Source organism: Petaurus breviceps, unplaced genomic scaffold (assembly GCF_028583685.1).
Source record: "Petaurus breviceps papuanus isolate PSGF00001 unplaced genomic scaffold, PetGlider_PUasm1.0 90731, whole genome shotgun sequence".
Taxonomy (NCBI): Eukaryota; Metazoa; Chordata; class Mammalia; order Diprotodontia; family Petauridae; genus Petaurus; species Petaurus breviceps.
This window is the reverse complement of record NW_027187325.1, coordinates 465856-482367: the sequence shown is the minus strand read 5'-3', so window position 1 is coordinate 482367 and position 16512 is coordinate 465856. Positions and strand designations below refer to the sequence as shown.

The 16512-nt window shown below is 36.5% G+C and overlaps 1 protein-coding gene across 7 annotated transcripts in view; it reads right to left on the bottom strand.

Annotated features, from left to right (window-relative positions):
* Positions 1-797: 797 nt before the first annotated feature.
* The window catches only part of CYP27C1 (cytochrome P450 family 27 subfamily C member 1), a 36643-nt gene continuing 20928 nt past the window's right edge, over positions 798-16512 (bottom strand). For all 7 annotated transcript variants that reach the window (XM_069066861.1, XM_069066862.1, XM_069066860.1 and 4 more), the window contains 5 exons: positions 13651-13814; positions 11106-11272; positions 10494-10572; positions 2853-3056; positions 798-1545 (listed from right to left, as the gene is read on the bottom strand). In XM_069066861.1, coding sequence (XP_068922962.1) covers positions 1429-1545; positions 2853-3056; positions 10494-10572; positions 11106-11272; positions 13651-13814 — 731 coding nt within the window. In that variant the 3' untranslated portion in view covers positions 798-1428. The remainder of the gene's footprint in view (positions 1546-2852; positions 3057-10493; positions 10573-11105; positions 11273-13650; positions 13815-16512) is intronic.

Below are 16512 nucleotides of genomic sequence, written 5' to 3'. Positions count from 1 at the left end.
ATTCTCAATTTTCATTTCACTAGCTGGTCTGCTCATAATGTAAACAGAAAAGGTTCCAGAGATGCTAGAGCTAATACAATGTTTCACTGTGCTTACATTTTATTGATATTTTCCTCAACTTAAAGCAATTTCACAGGTTGAGATTCACTTTTTAGTTCTCATGACTACCCAGGCCAGAAGTTACAACTCAATTAAAAAAAAATTCATGTTGCTTACCTATTTTTTTAAATTTATAAATGCATTTTTAATTTAACATAGCAGTAGCAAAATTCTCCATTTGTGTCATTTTCTGAGTTGTTTTAATATTTTATTTGTGTACTTTTTCTGTTTGCATCTTTATCACTAACTACTAACTCAACCTCCCCTCTTCATAAGCATAAGTCCTCCCTTGCAACAAATAAGTATGTTTTTAAAAAATTCAATACATTGACCATGTATAAAAATATATTTCTCATTCTGTACCTCTAGTCCATCACTTCTCTTCTACAAGACAGAATGCATGTTCCATCATCAGTATTCTGGAATCATGACTGACTGGAGACATGACTCTGATCAGAATTCTAAGTTCCTCCAAAATTGTTTTCTTTATGTTATTGTGGTTCTTCATGTAAACTAGTCTTTTGGTTCTTCCTGTTTCATTCTGCATCAGTTCATAAAAGCTTTCCCAGGTTTCTCTGGATTCACCATGCTTACCTATTTCTTAAAAAATATTTCTGTTTATCCAGATACTTTTTTTTAAACAAGGATTTATGTCTAAGTTCAATAAAAACTGTGAACTGGGAAGAATAAGATTCTAGTTTTTTTCAGTTTTATAAATTTATTTTAGAGATATCAAAACCAGAACTTGAGGATATAATGGTAATATTTAACTTTTTCTTCTCCAACTTATATTGTTACAAATTAGCATCCAACACCCCCACTTCAAATTAGAAAAAAAGAAATGGAAATTTCTTGCTAATTTATAGTCTTTAGTCAATGTTAGTTTACATACTCTGTATTTTCCATTTGAGAAACGAACGTGCAAATACAAGTACAACCAACATTTCTTTGACCAAATATTACTGTTAATTAAATACTCTTGCATACCAAAAGGGAAAACAATATAGGTGACATCCAAATTCAGTGCCACTGGTTCTTAAACACCTTATTGCCAGCAACAGATGTTTCAACAAAGAAAAGAGTTTCTGAAATGAAAAGGTAAAATATAAATTTTCTTTTACATCACACCATATAAAGATTTGTAGTTCTCTTTTGTGCAAAGAATAGAAAGTTGTAAGTCTTTCTTATAATCAAGCAGTCTCTGAAAATGATCCTTTTACTTATTCTCCACAAGTGATCAGTGGCACAAAAGAGCCCCGGCCTACATCAGGGAGACATAAGCCAGTTTCCATGCTGGATCTGCTAAAGCCATCCTCAAAAAAGCAAGTCTCATTTTCGGGTAACAAATCGTACATTGATGGACTCTCCAGGTGTCAGAAGTCCATGGGTTTTTGCACGAACTGTTTTAGTTAGAGGAGAAGATTTGATCTCAAAATGTTGAAGCAACTAAAAAGAGAAAAAGAGATAATAAGCATTCTAACTCTTTAACATAAAAAAATGCAATTTCCTACGGGATTAATACTGATACCATTGTTGTCGATTCCAGGGAGCCAAAGTAATGATGATAATTTTGAAGAAAATTAAGTATATCTCCAGGAGAAATACTAGATCAGTGAGGATCTACTCATTCAAAAATAAAGTGTTCATTCCTGAACGGATCCTGTAGCCTAACAGATTCAATGAATAGTCACTAAGTCAATAAATACTTATTAAGTACCTACTCTGCCAGGTACTGTGCTAAGCACCGGCCCTAAAGCAATGTGGTGAAACATAAAGAACCGGGAGGAGATGATCTTGAATCTCAGCTTTCCTTTCTTACCTGTGTGAGCTTGGGCAAGTTACTTGACCTCTCTGGGTCTTAGTTTCCTCATATAAAATGTAGGGGGAGGGAGGTGTCTAAATACTCTAAGGTCTTTTCCAACTTTATATCTATGTTCCTATGATCTTATGACCAAGGATAGTTCAGGTCACAACTGAAATGCAAAAATTTTAAAGGCTTAAAAAAAAAATTTAAAGGCTTGAATTCTAGGATTCATCACAAAACCTCTAGCTTTCTCTTTCACTTGGAGTTTTAGATCAGTATCTAACACCCCCATTTCAAATTGGAAATAAATGAAAACTTTCTGCTAACATATGCTTATTTTAGAGTACATATACTGTATTCTCCATTTGATAAATGAATTTGTAAATATGATTGCTGTTTCCCTGCCCAAAGAAAAATACTATTGTTAATTTAAAACTCTTGCACGCTCAAGTGAAAGATAATGCGTGTGATATCCATGCATTGTCTTCTTAAACACCTATAACCCTCAAAAAATGTTTCAATATAGAAAAGAGCTTTGGAATGAGAAGATTATATATAAATTTTCTTTTACGTCAATGACAACACAGGAGTTTATTTTTTAGTACAAGATGATTTGGTGAGGCTTCTTAACCTGGATTCTGTGAATTTGTTTTTCAAATATTTTGATGATTACATTTCAATATAATTGTATTGTATTTTATATACCTTAACATATTATATTATTCTAAGGAGGGGTCTGCAGGCTTCATCATACTGCCAATGGGGTCCATAACACACACAAAAAGATTAAGAGTTTCCGATTTAAAATAATACTGTTCAAGTTTTCAAAAATGTTTTTTAACTCCCCAAAATGGTGTGTGTGTGTGTGTGTGTGTGTGTTTTTAACATAATCCAATTCAGCAGAGTGAAAGGGACCAAATTACAAAGTCTTGGACTATGCATCTCTTACCTGTATCATTACAAGGTGAATTTCTAGTTCTGCAATTCTCCTTCCTATACAGCTGCGGAGGCCATAACCAAAGGGAATCGAACCAAAGTTGTCTACTCTATCCATATTTCCTTTTCTCAGCCAGCGCTCAGGTTTGAATTCCTTTGCCATTGGGAAATTTTCTTCTTCATAAGATGTAGCATAATGACATAGAGCCAGTTGAGTCTAAGGAAAACATTTACAGTAGAAACATATGGCACATGAAAGCAGAGTAAGTGAAAAAATGCAGTGAAACAGTCACTACAAAGATGTCTTTCCCAGAAGGAAGCATAAAATCACATTATAATCTTAAACAAGGCCACATCTGTGTCCTTTAAAAAAAAAACTGATAATTTTTAAAAGCACCTATTATCTCTCCTCCTCTGCTTTCCCCAAACTGAATGATGGAAAAATAAGAAAAGAAAAACCTCCAAACATATATATTCCAACAACAAAAAAAAAATTCCCACACTATCCATGTCTTCAAATGTATGTCTCATTCTGTGCTTTAAATTTGTTTTCTGGCAGTAGGAGGGTACAATTTTTCATCTTTAGTACTCTGAACTCATGGTTTATCGTTGCATTGACCAGAGTTCTAAAGTCTTACAAAGTTGTTGTTTTATGATAACGCAATTATCATTGTATAAATTATTCTTGCTCTGTTCACTTCATTCTGCATCAGTTCAAAATGGTCCATTTCATCATATTTATGGTGCAGTCGTATTTTATTATATTTACATACATATATTTTCATATATTCCCCAATAGGCAGGCACTCCCTTAGCTTTCAATTTTTGGCTACTACAGGAAAAAAGTTGTTATCGTTTTGTACATAAGCTCCTTTTACTTTCTTTGATCTTCTTGAGGCATAAGCCTAGTGGCAGTATAGCTAGGTCAAACTCTATGTACCTTTTAGTAACTTTTGGGGTGGCGTTCCAAACTGTTTTCCAGAATATCTGGACCAATTCACACCAGTGTATCAATGTGCCTATTTTTTGACAGCCTCTCCAAACATTTGTCATTTTCCACTTTTGTCATCTTTGCCAAAGAGGACTTTATACTTGGATTCACATAATTTCTGGCATATCTATAGATATATTCTCAAATACTTTATAGCTTCTACAATTATTATGAATGGAATTTCTCTTTCTAGCTCTTCTTGTTGCATTTTGTAGGTAATATATACAATGTTGATGATTTATGTGGATTTTTTTATCCTGCAACTTTGCTGAATTTATTGCTTCAATTATTTTTTTGGATAACTCTTTGAGATTTTCTCAATAAAGCATCACTGGAAAAAAAAATTCCTAATCATTTTATTTCTTCTCTGCCTATGCTTATTCTCCCAATTTCTTTTTCACTTTATTACTATGGCTTGCATCCCTAGGATTACCTTAAATAACAGTGCTTATAATGGGCATCCTTGCTTTGCCTCTGACCTTTCTGGAAAGGCCTGTAACTTTTCTTCGTTACATATAAGGTATACCCTTATTTTTAGATAAATATTATTGACTATTTCATGGAAAGATCTACTTATTTTTATGCTTTCTAAAGTTTTAAACAAAAACAGTTGTTGGATTTTGTCAAAAATCTTTTTCTGCATCTATAAATAAATTTTCTTGATGAAAATTTTGATTTTTTTCTATAATTTGCTTTTTCATAATTAGGGATTATGTTATATTGTCTCCACTCACTTTTTAATTTTTTCTTTAAGGACCCTTTATTGAATATCACTTTTACTGCACTGAAACTACTAAATACTAAAAACTACTAAAAAATAAAAAACGAAAATACTAAATAATGTATTTAGTATTTCTGCTTTCCTATATTTTAGGTGATACTTTTATGCCCCATTATGTGGTCAATTTTTGTAAAAGTGTTATGTACAAAAAGCTGATAATTCTGTATCATACTACACAAGGTAATGAAGCATAGGGCCACTCTCAATGAACATTTCAAAGGGAAATAAATTGATCACATTGTGTACCTATCAGTCACAAAAGGTGCTGTCCACAGATTAGCACTAGGTAAATCCTTTTCTATTCCTATTTAGTAACTGCCAAAGATCTATCATCTTTAATTTTTCTGAAGTTCTATTCAAATCCTTATTTTTTTTTATCTTTTGGTTAGATTTATCTAGGTCCAAAGGTACAATGAGGGCCCCTACTATTATAGTTTGACTATCTATTTCTCCAATTTACTTTTCCTTTGAGTATTTAGGTACTATGATACTTGGTGCATATAATGGGGTGTAAAAACATTACCAAAAAATATGGGATCTATTGAAAAAAAGCTTAAAGAGTTATCTAAAAAAAAGTAAAGCAATAAAATGAGCAAAGTTGCATGATAAAAAATAAAACCACATAAATCGACATCCTGTATGTTACTAACAAAACCCACCAAGAAGAACTAGAAAGAGAAATTCCATTCAAAATAACTGTAACCAAGTAAGAACATAAAAGGCCTCTAAAAGTTATATTAGGAAGTCAAAAATCCCTGAGTTAAGACTTGCAACAAATATACTAGGAACAAAGAACTTTGGCTTTTAATGTTATGTTGAACATAAGGAAGAAATGATGGATAGGAACATTGCTAGAGGTGGCTGGATGGAAGACAGAGAAAGCACAATTATTTAACTTCTTTTTCATTTCTATTTTTTATATCGTGAAGAATGTTATTCAGGTTGGAAATAAAAAAGAAAACAACGTTAAAAGAGAAACAGGAGAACAACACAAAGCACCTACCACATGCCCAGCACTATACTAAGGACTACAAAAGTGATCTCATTTGATTCTCACAACAGCCCGGGGAGGGAAGGGCTATTATTATTCCCTGTTTCATGGCTGAGGAAACTGAAGTGATGCCTTTCATTTGTATGAACTGATGCAGGCTGAAATAAGCAGAACCGAAAGAACAAAATATGTAATGATTACAAAAATGTAAATAAAAATATCTCTAAAAGGAAGACAGCCTTTAAAGTAACTGAAAAAAAAAAAAACAATGAAGGTGCTGGAGGCCTGATCAAGAAGCCTGCATTGATCCTCAGGGCAGAGAAGTGGGGGCGCTACTCAGGCATATGCTGTTGGATTTGGTCACTATATATCAGATGTTTTTGCTTAATTGTTTTGCTTTGTCACAAAGGAGGAATTAGTCTGAAGGGGGAGAATTCCCTCCCCATAAATAACTGTGTGTTCCTTTCCACAAATAACTGATATAAAGATAGAAGATATCAATGAAATAGTTCTTTGTAAATTCATCAATGCAGATTTTTTTCTTCATCCATTCAAGTTGCTGCATTTTCTTCTCCATTCAGTTCTTTAATGCCTTGGTAGGTGGTTTCATGAATTGCTATGACTGAAAAGTATTCATCACCTTGTGTCTAATCTCATAGTGAGACTCTCCTAACTCAGCTAATATAATCCTCCTGACAGATGCCAGGCCTCTCACTGGGCCCATAACACACCTTGAGAACTCAGAGCTGAATCTATGTGATGATGAGTAATCTAAGTGATTGGTGAAAAGGAAAAAGATGTAGAATATATAGAGACCAAAACTCATTCCCCAATAGATTACTGGTCAAAGGATATGAACAGTTCTCAAAAGAAGACTTACAGACTATTAACAACCATATGAAAAAATGCTCCAAATCACTAATAAGATAAATGTAAAGCTAAACAACCCCAATGTTTGACTTCCCATCCTATAAACTGGCAAGGATGACAAAAGATGAGAATAGTCACTGTTATAGGGGTTGTGGAAAAACAGCTGGAACTCCAAATCAGCACAGACATTTTGGGGAACAATCTGGGATCATGCAGATAAAGTGACTGAAGTGTTCATAACTTCTGACCCAGAGATTTCACTACAGGCTTCCTCCAAGGAGGCCACCAACGAGCAGAAAGTTCCAATCTACACCAGGGTGTTTATGGCAGCATTTCTTATGATAGCAAAGTATTGGTAGGTAACAAGTAGATGTCCATCCGTTGGGGAATAGAGAAACAAACTGTGCTACATGAACATAATGGAATACTGTAAGAAATGATGAATGTGATAAATACAGAGATTCATGGAAAGATCTACATGAAGTGATACAGAGTGAAATAAGTAGAGCCAAAAAACAATATTTACAATGACTACAACAAGGTAAATGAACAGAACCACAAAAAAGTCAATGTTATAGCATTATAAAAAACAAACATGGTTCAAAGAAGAGATATGAAAAGATAGCCCAATCTCATCCCTTTGCAGTGATGGGAGATCCAGAAGTGCTATACACTACACATATTTTTTTTTTTTTGCTTTTTGGAGGGCAATTGGGGTTAAGTGACTTGCCCAAGGTCACACAGCTAGTTTTTGTGTTAAGTGTCTGAGGCCACATTTGAACTCAGGTCCTCCTGACTCCAGGGCTGGTATTCTATTCACTGTGCCACCTAGCCGCCCCCACTACACATATTTTCAGATTTTTTTGTGTGTTATCTCTGGAGAATGCTAGAGACGCTGTTTGATCAGTTATGCTGATTTACTTCTCTTTTTCCTTTTATTTTGTCTTGAAAATACTATATATTATATGAGATGGCTCTTTGGAAGGGGAGAGTAAGGGTACTAAAGGAAATAATGGTGATGTAAAAAAAGATATTAATAAAGTTTCATTTTTTAATAGGGAAAAAAAAGAAAGCCTTTTAAAACTCTAAAAATGCTTCAAATGTCATTTTATTTTTGAACATCCATCTTGAGAAACATCTCAAAGTGTCCCAGGCTCCTCCCACACGGGGCAATTCACCAATTCACAGAACTGACCCCAACTGGATGCTGAGTACTTACTTCCCTCAGGTTTAGTAGGGTGCTGCTACACAGCCCCCATAATACACCGTGTCTTGCCCAAGAGGCCTGCCCTGTTCCTTTTATTCCTCAGTTCTCTGGCCTTAAACCAGCAGTTCAGAAAGCTTTCATGCTAGTGCTATGGGCCTGATTTTTGTAGTTTGGGTCTCTGAGACTCTGAGAAGAGGAGGGAGTGGGATGTGGTATTATTGAGTGTTCTTTCCAGCCCAGCCATAGTCTGTAGCACTGTAGATGTGCTCTGGCTATCTGGTCTGGCCTGAACAGACCTCTGTAGTGTGAAAATGGGATCTCCACAGCACTTCTTGGATTCTAGGTGTCCTAAATCATCGATACAGTTGAAATTTATCTTTGGTGTGTAATTTCTGTTTTGCAGAGGTTTGAGAGGGAATGGTATCAAAAGTACAAAGAAAGGGGTAGACCTCATAATAGAAAAAGGGCCACCTTTTCCTCTGACTGGAGGAAAGGAAGACAAAATGGGGAGGATATTGCAGAGGAAATTTAAGGTAAAGGATTAGGGAGAAGAAAGGGCTTATAGCAGATGACCATTTTTTGGTAAAGTATGAGGAGTTATCTGATGAGAGGGAAAAAGTAGGTGACTTGAGGAGCCCAGAGAAGGTCTGATACAAGCTGTGGAAAGTGTGAAAAAAGTAATTCAGAGAAGAATAAAAGGATTACTGTGTAGTGGAGATGGCCGGATTCAGATTAGATAACATCAATATGCAGCATACTCAGTTAGCATGGTTGTAACAGCTTTCTACAGAGGCATTCAGCAACAAGGAAAAGGAATTGCAAAGGCAGATGGTGGGAATAACCCAGGGTTGGGATCTGGGAAGACAGGAGTAGAGGTAGGACAAAGAGATTTGAGCGTACAGGTTAAAGTTGAACTGATTAACTCCATATTATGAAGGGAGAAAAGTGAAACCAAAACACAGGTGACTGGGAAAGCCTTAGAGGTGGAGTGACTAGGGGTCATAATGAGGATGAAAAACGGGACCAGGAAAAGCGAGGCAGGAGAGAACTTCAGAATTCTGAGTCCTAGAGGCAGAACATTTATGAGCACAGCACACATCAAGGGTGAGATGGTATTTCTGAGGCGGAGTGAAGGCACAGATCTTGACTGCAAACTCAACAGAGTCAAGTGTTACATGGCTGACAAAAAGACTAATGTTGTCTTGGGCTCTATTAAAAGAAGGATAGTGTTCACAAGGAGAGATTACTCTGAAACGCTCACAACCTCTGAAGCACTTTGTTTGAGCCTAGCCGTGTTAAATGTGGAATGTTTGAAGGACTGTCTAAAGGGCTGACACATGGAGAAAGAACCAGGCTTCTCTTGTGTGGGTTTCCAGTGGACAGAACTAGGTCCAATAACTAGAAATCAAGGGGAAACAAAGTTTTGGATTAAAAGAAGGAAGAACGTCAGAATAATGAGCTCTGTCCTTTCTAGCCAACTCCCTACACTGCAGCCGTCACTCTTTATCCCCCTCCTACAGGAACCTTGAACTCCGCCCTGGGGTCGACAGATTCTGATAGAGGAGCTTTGTGTGTGCCTCATCGCGCCCAGAACCAAGCCTGCACATCATCATCCCTACACTACGCTGCCACCTGCCATAGTACCTTGCCCCTTTTTACCTCCTCTTCATTGTTGTTTTCCTCCAGCAGAATGCTAACTTCTTGTAGACGGGACTGTTTCCTTCCTTGTGTCTGTATCCTCAATCCTTAGCACACTAAGTGCTTAATAATGTTCTATTTATCATCTCCCTATTTAAATAGGTAGGTCTTCACAAAGTAGTGAGTTACCTGACACTGAAAGTATTCAAGCAGAGACTATAATTTACTTTACATTAATTCATTTCAATAAGCATTTATTCATCTATTTGTAAGTTTTTTTCTGAGCAATGAACCTGAAGTGACCTCTCTTTTAAGCAATGTAGTATAAAAATCGTGTTGGATTTAGAGTTCAAGGAGCTAGGTTCAAAGCCTAGTTCGGTTACTGCCTCCCTATGTGACCCTAGGTAACAGTGGGGAACCTGCAGCCTCAAGGCCACAGGAGACCCTCTAGATCCTCAAGTGTGGCTCTTCAATAGAAACTTCTGAAGCTTGGATTCCATCAAAGGGCCACACTTAAGGGCTCTGAGGGCCACATGTGACCTCAAGGCCGTAGGTTCCCCACCCCTGCTTAGGAAATTTATTTCACTTCTTTGGGAATCAATGTTCTTCTGGACTAGATGATTTCTAGGTTCTAGCTCCCATGTTTTATAAAAACTTTTCGTATGTTTATGTATCTTTCAAAGTTCATGAATTCTCTAATTAGGAATGGATCCACTCCTTATCTTTTTTTGTATCCCAAGTTCCCTATCCTTCCCAATATCTTATACACAAATCATTAAATATTCGCCATTGTTTTAAAAAGATTTAAACCTGAAATAACAAAAAATCCAGAAGGGAAGGGTAAAAAAGGAGTACGGAATGTGTCAAGCACTGTTCTTAGCTCTTTAACTACTTCTGGGTTTTTGCTTTTTTTTTTTTTTTTTCTGAGGCAATGCTCTGAGGGATATTGGATCTGCCTAGTAGAACACTGGGGAAATTATACTCTTGGCTTCAGCAATAACAGGGTTCCTTTTTGACAAAACATTATCATTATATGTTTTACCTCACAGTTCAATCAGTTCCCTTTTTACAGCAAAATATCTGCAAAAAGGGGGAATGTTATAAAGTTTTACCTAAGTAAATACAGAAAAAAGATTACAATCCCAACCACCTCCCCTAACTGCATGCCAGACTCACTCCTTTTGGAATTAGATACCCTCCAATAATCAAATCTTCTTGGGTTACTCTACCATTTCCTGGTAAAACTGGAAATAACCTGGAGAGATATAAAATACAGAATAGTTTTAACTACTGCAAAGATAGTATACAGTGCTATACAATACCATAGATAGGTAATTCGAATACTATGCAAATTAAAGCAACAAGTCAGGCATAAAAAAACTGCCTTTCATGTGTCTTAAGTAATGTACTTTTTTGCCATGAATTTTTTCCCTACTGAATAATACAGTAGTTTTAATAATGAATGGTGATCTTATTGTCCATAGATAAAAGATTTAAAGCACTCAAAAGGAGATGCAAGATTTAAATGAACTGGCTTTCTAAGTTGTTCATTATAATCACCTTGGAAAAGGAATTGAAACTTTTTTTTTTGCTTTTTGGAGGGCAGTTGGGGTTAAGTGACTTGCCCAAGGTCACAAGGCTAGTTTTTGTGTTAAGTGTTTGAGGCTGGATTTGAACTCAGGTTCTCCTGACTCCAGAGCCAGTGTTCTGTTCATTGCACCACCTAGCTGCCCCAGGAATTGAAGCTTTAAAGGTATATTTCTCGACATGACTTTGAAAACTTTCTACCTTAGGGTTTCCTTGAGCAAAGCTCTGATCAGCGGTACTCTGGGGACATCCTCTGCAGTTGGAATATGTTTTTTCCCCAAGTTTTTAATGATCTCGTGATACACTGATTGCTGAACTTCAGGATGCTTTGCCAATAGGTAAGCAGCCCAGGACAAAGTGAAAGAAGTCTAATGAAAAATAAACAAACAGAAAACATACATGTATGTACAGTTAAAGTGAGTTACAAAAACATTAAATGTTTCAAAAACCAGGAAATTTCTAGATAAGGCATTCCATTTTCTACATATATAGGCATAAAGCAATTGAGCTATGCTAAGCATCTAGGTCAAATGGAGTTAGGCTACATCACATTCTATTTCCCCACAATACTCTCTTACTCTGCCAAAAACAAATATCCCTCTTTCTAAATGTATCACAGTGAAGATGGTCCACAATAAAAATGCTTCTCCAACATCTAAAATTTGAGTTATATAGCCTATATATTGTTTTCCTGAAACAGGATTTGTTTTAGGTATTTCAGGGTTTTTAGAGGACTTTTTAAAAAAGGCTCAGTTCCAGCATAGCTAAGTTCTGAGCTTCATTATCTGACTGGCTCTAAGGGAAGGGATTTATCATCTCAAAGGAAGTCTTAAAGAGGCTGTGACCGGCATCTGCAGAGGGAGTGTGCATCTTGATAAAAACAAATAAACCCACAGAACTCTGAAACATAGGGAATTTTTAAAGCTAAGTAAATTTCCATGAAAAGAACATAAGAAATTTCTGTGTAAAAAATGGCAATATGAAAGTGAATTATTAAGGCTGTCACAGTTGGGCAAATGATAAACCCAAACTGGGGGTCCTAACTCTGGTAAGTTTTCCCCTTCTTCTCCATTCTTCTCCCTGTAATATTTGTAGCTGCCACTGGGTGGCAGGAGGAAAGTACATGTTTGTCAGTTGTCATTTTTTTTTTTTAGTTGTCATTTCTTAAATACTGGCAATAATGATAAAAGATCCTTTATGGTGTCAGAAAAATAACTGTTTAAGATGTTTTGTAAGCTGAATATTACCTAAAATAAATGCGTGAATAAACTATGGCATATAGATCTAAAAATAAATACGTAATTAAAATGAAATCCTCTTCTGCTGGCATCCTTTCATAGAATGTAAGCTCTTTCAAGGCAAAGACAGTTTTTCCATTTTTGTCTTTGCCTTCCCATAGCCTAACATAGTTAACTCATACACCATAGGTACTTAGAAATTCTTGGTTTACTTTCAGTACAATACAATAGACTTTAGTAAAATGATCTCTGTTTTCTAACACCGGAAGCATTGTTTTCCATTTTTCAGAAAACCTGTTTCTCTCTATTTAGGAGCCTTGAGCAATATCCTACTGTGTCTAAACTTCTATAGTTTCCTGCCAGAAACTTTTCCCAACTTATTCCCAATCCAAGAGTTTCCTGTTCTCTTTACCCTCTACCCCAAGTTTGGCAGGCTTTGCCTCTTACCTTTCAGATCTTAAGAAACAAAAACAAACATATGCTAGCCATTTAAAATTTCATATAGATTATAGATATACAGATATCTATATAAATACATACACATATGTATATATATTATATAACCGAGATACAATGATAACAAAAGGTATTATTTCATTGTATAAACAAAACATATCTTTCCTGCCAGATTCATGAAAACCAATTAAGCAAACTATTCTTTTTTTTTTTTTTGCTTTTTGGAGGGGCAGTTGGGGTTAAGTGACTTGCCCAAGGTCACATGGCTAGTAAGTGTTAAGTGTCTGAGGCTGGATTTGAACTTAGGTTCTCCTGACTCCAGGGTGGGTGCTCTATTCACTGCACCACCTAGCCACCCCTAAGCAAACTATTCTGTTCTTATTTTCTGCCCAAGACCAAGAGTGTCATAATTGCTTCTATATTGCCCTATTCTATATTTTCTTAATTAGCATTATTAAAAAAAAAGCAGTTCCACATAGGCATGGAAAATTACTTGCAAAATATCTGGAATTTTTCCAAATGACACATCTCATTTTCCTAATATTGAAATAGCTTCAAGCTACTCATCACCACCAGAGCTCATTCCTTAGTCTTCTCCATAGGGGAGGAGAAAATACGATTATACAACAGAGCTTTTTTATGTTGAAATTATACCCTCTCAAGTTCTCAGCACCTGCATCTTCTCTACACTCCCAGCATTATACTACATAAGCAAAAGGCTTAGAAATCAATTAAAAAGGACCTTACAAAATGCTATACAAAATCTTTAACAATGCCTTTGTGTTATCTTCGCTTTATAATTTGTAAAATATATATGCATGTATATATATATTACATATATAGTTTTCTTTTGGAAATCTTTGCCAATTCAAAAATCTGGTTAAATGAAAGCAAAAATTCAGTTGGCATTAAACTATGTAATGTCCTTAAAGTTGAATAATTAGAATAATTACTTTAAAATTCAAAATTGGGGTTTCATAGGGCTGCAGAGGTTTATCACATTAAAATTGGCTTTATCTCTTAAGAAAACAAAACAAAATTGAAAAACTTACTGTGTCAACTCCGGCCAGGAGCATTTCAGTCATGTTGGCATAGATCTCTTCTAATGTGAGCTCTTTGCTAATTAAGAGGTGAGTAAGGAGTCCTCCTTTTATGCTTTCTCCTCTATCCAGTTGGGACTGAATGTCCTTCAACTTATTGTCAACGTGAATCTGGCCTGTTTGACAATACACTTCTTTTTAAAAAAGGCTTAGTTGAATACACTCTATAGTTTAGAGGTCATTCTACTTTAGTCCTGACAATCGCAGAAACAACTCCATTCGGAGCTCATTACTCTAAGAATAACACAATTTTGGACGCTGGTATAATAGTGAGCACCCTAGCACACTCTAGCCCACAGGATGGCTTGCTAGCAAAGGTTCTTTGATCTGCTTTGCTAAAGTAAAGACAACTTTTAAAGGGGTCAATGATTTTACTGTAATTACAGATAAGTAGAAAATACAAGCAGAGAAATTAGCACAGAGATTCCACATCAAGGGCTCCTACTGTCTGAACTAAGTAATACAACCACTTCCATACACTACCAGACCAGGAGAACACAAACCTCTAAGTAGTGGGGGAGGTGGTGTTCCCTTGACAAACAGTTACTCAGAGTCCCGTCCTGGGAATCAAAAGGTCCTTTTAATAAGCGAACTGCCAAAGTAAAATACCAACCTCCCAGTATATATAGTTTTTAACTGATAGGCTCAGAGCCAGATGACATCACAACCCTTGTGACTCAGTTCCTAATTAGCTTAGTACCAAAAGGTGGGAAAGCCTTCCTACAAGTAAGCCTCCCCCTAAGCAAGTTCCTCCCCCAATGGGCTCTAAGTGACTCAGAACAGATCACAGCTGTGACTGAAATATCTGTATACCTTTAGGCCTGGGAACACGACTCTTGTTCCAAGGGAAAAGGAGACCCATGTGGTCACATAGGCCTATTAATGGACGGGGAAGATCTTCCTATTCCACTAATATTATACCTGGAACAGAACCTACATTCAAGTGATCACTTTTACGTGTAAAAGATGAACATGTGGGCATAGGCATACCACTCACATTTTAATTATTTCTCTAAACAGGAACGACCTATATTCAGGATAAAGCAGTTTCACAAATATAACTAAAAGGCAATGGCTTGACCTTATATGGAAAGCCCACTTTTGTTTGTCAGGCATATTTACTATGTAGGACATATAAGTGGAACGGCAATGTGGTGCAGTGGCTCTTAACTTGGGATCTGAGAACTTTTCTTTATAATACTGATAATTATATTTCAATATAACTGGATTCTTTTGTAACACCATGTATTTTATTTTATGCACTCAAAATACTATTCTGAGAAGGCTTCACCATATTCCCAAAGGGGTCCATGACACAAAACAATTAAGAACCTTTGCTAGAGAAGACAGCGCACTAGCCATGGAGTTAGGAAGACCTGGGTTCAAGTCTTGCTCTGACACAGATTGACTGCTGTTTCCTTGAGAGTCATTTAACCTCTCACTGCTTTGGGCAATCCTCTGAATTACAAGTTACATAGCAAGTGCTGGATTGTATTAGCAGAGAAAGTTCTATAATAGGAGTTCCCTATAGTGAAGAAATAACATAATCCATTAAAAAAAAAGTGTACCCTAGATGAAAATGTACATATGCCCTTATAAAGTGACAGGAGTGCAATAACGTCTTCTGGTATGCAAAACCAGCATCATATTTTTAAAATGTCCACCTATACAGTTACAGTGATTGCTTCACCTATCTGAATCAGGCACAATCATTCTAGAACACAGGTGGTTTTCAGAGTTTGAAAAAGTCACTAATGGATTCCATTCTGCTATCTTGTCAAGCTTTTTAAAAACAGAACTAGGAAATACGGCACCTCTCCCCCTTGCCCTGCCATAATACACCTGTCCATAGCACACAGAAAGCCAGTACTTCTGGGTCAGCTTCTCCATGGCCCTAACATTCTCACCAATGGCAAAGCTTGGCTACTCGGGTTTGGATTAGGCCAAAACCTCCTCAGAAAACCCATCGCCCATATTTTCTCCTATGAAAAATTCTGATATCAACAAAAGGCATCTTCCTTTCCTAAATTCAGTCCTCTTTCCTGACTGCACTCTTTCGTCGCCTTAGCCACCTGTCAGACATGCTGAAGTACTTCCTCATGGGCATTTCAGGCTCAACATGTTGAAAATAGAACGCATCTTTCCTTCAAACCCCTCCCTTCTTTCCAACTTCTCTATTACTGTCAAGTATCTATCCTTCCAGAATTCCAGGTTCCTAACCTTGTTATTATCTGGGTTTCTTCACTTTCCCTCACCCCATATATAAAATCTCTTGGCAAATTTTACAGTTTCTACCTCTATAATACATGTCACCTCTGTCCTATCTCTCTCCACTTATACATTCCACAGAGTCCTTAACCTACGTAGCTTCAGGCCTTCATTATTGCTTTCCTGAACTATCAAAGCAGCTTTCTAATTTGCCTCAAGTTTCATCCCACTCCAATCCCACTTCCCCACAGGCTGACAAGGTGATTTTTGCTAAGCGCTGGTCTGACTTTTACTCTCCTATTTGATAAATTCCACTGGTTCCCTATTCCCTCTAAGAGCTATTATACACTCTGGCTCTTGAAGTGCTTCAAAACCTGTCCCCAATCTACCTGTTCAGCCTTATTATACATTACTCCTCTTCACAGATTCCAGGGTCCAATCAATCTGGACCACATAGCAACAGTCCATTTCTATCTCCATACCTTTCAATGAAGATTCCCCAAGCCTAGAATATAGTCCCAGCTCTCCTCTGCCTCTTAGAATCCCTAGTTTCCTTTGAGACTGAGCTCAAAAACTACCTTCTACTTGAGATCTTTCCTTATCTAC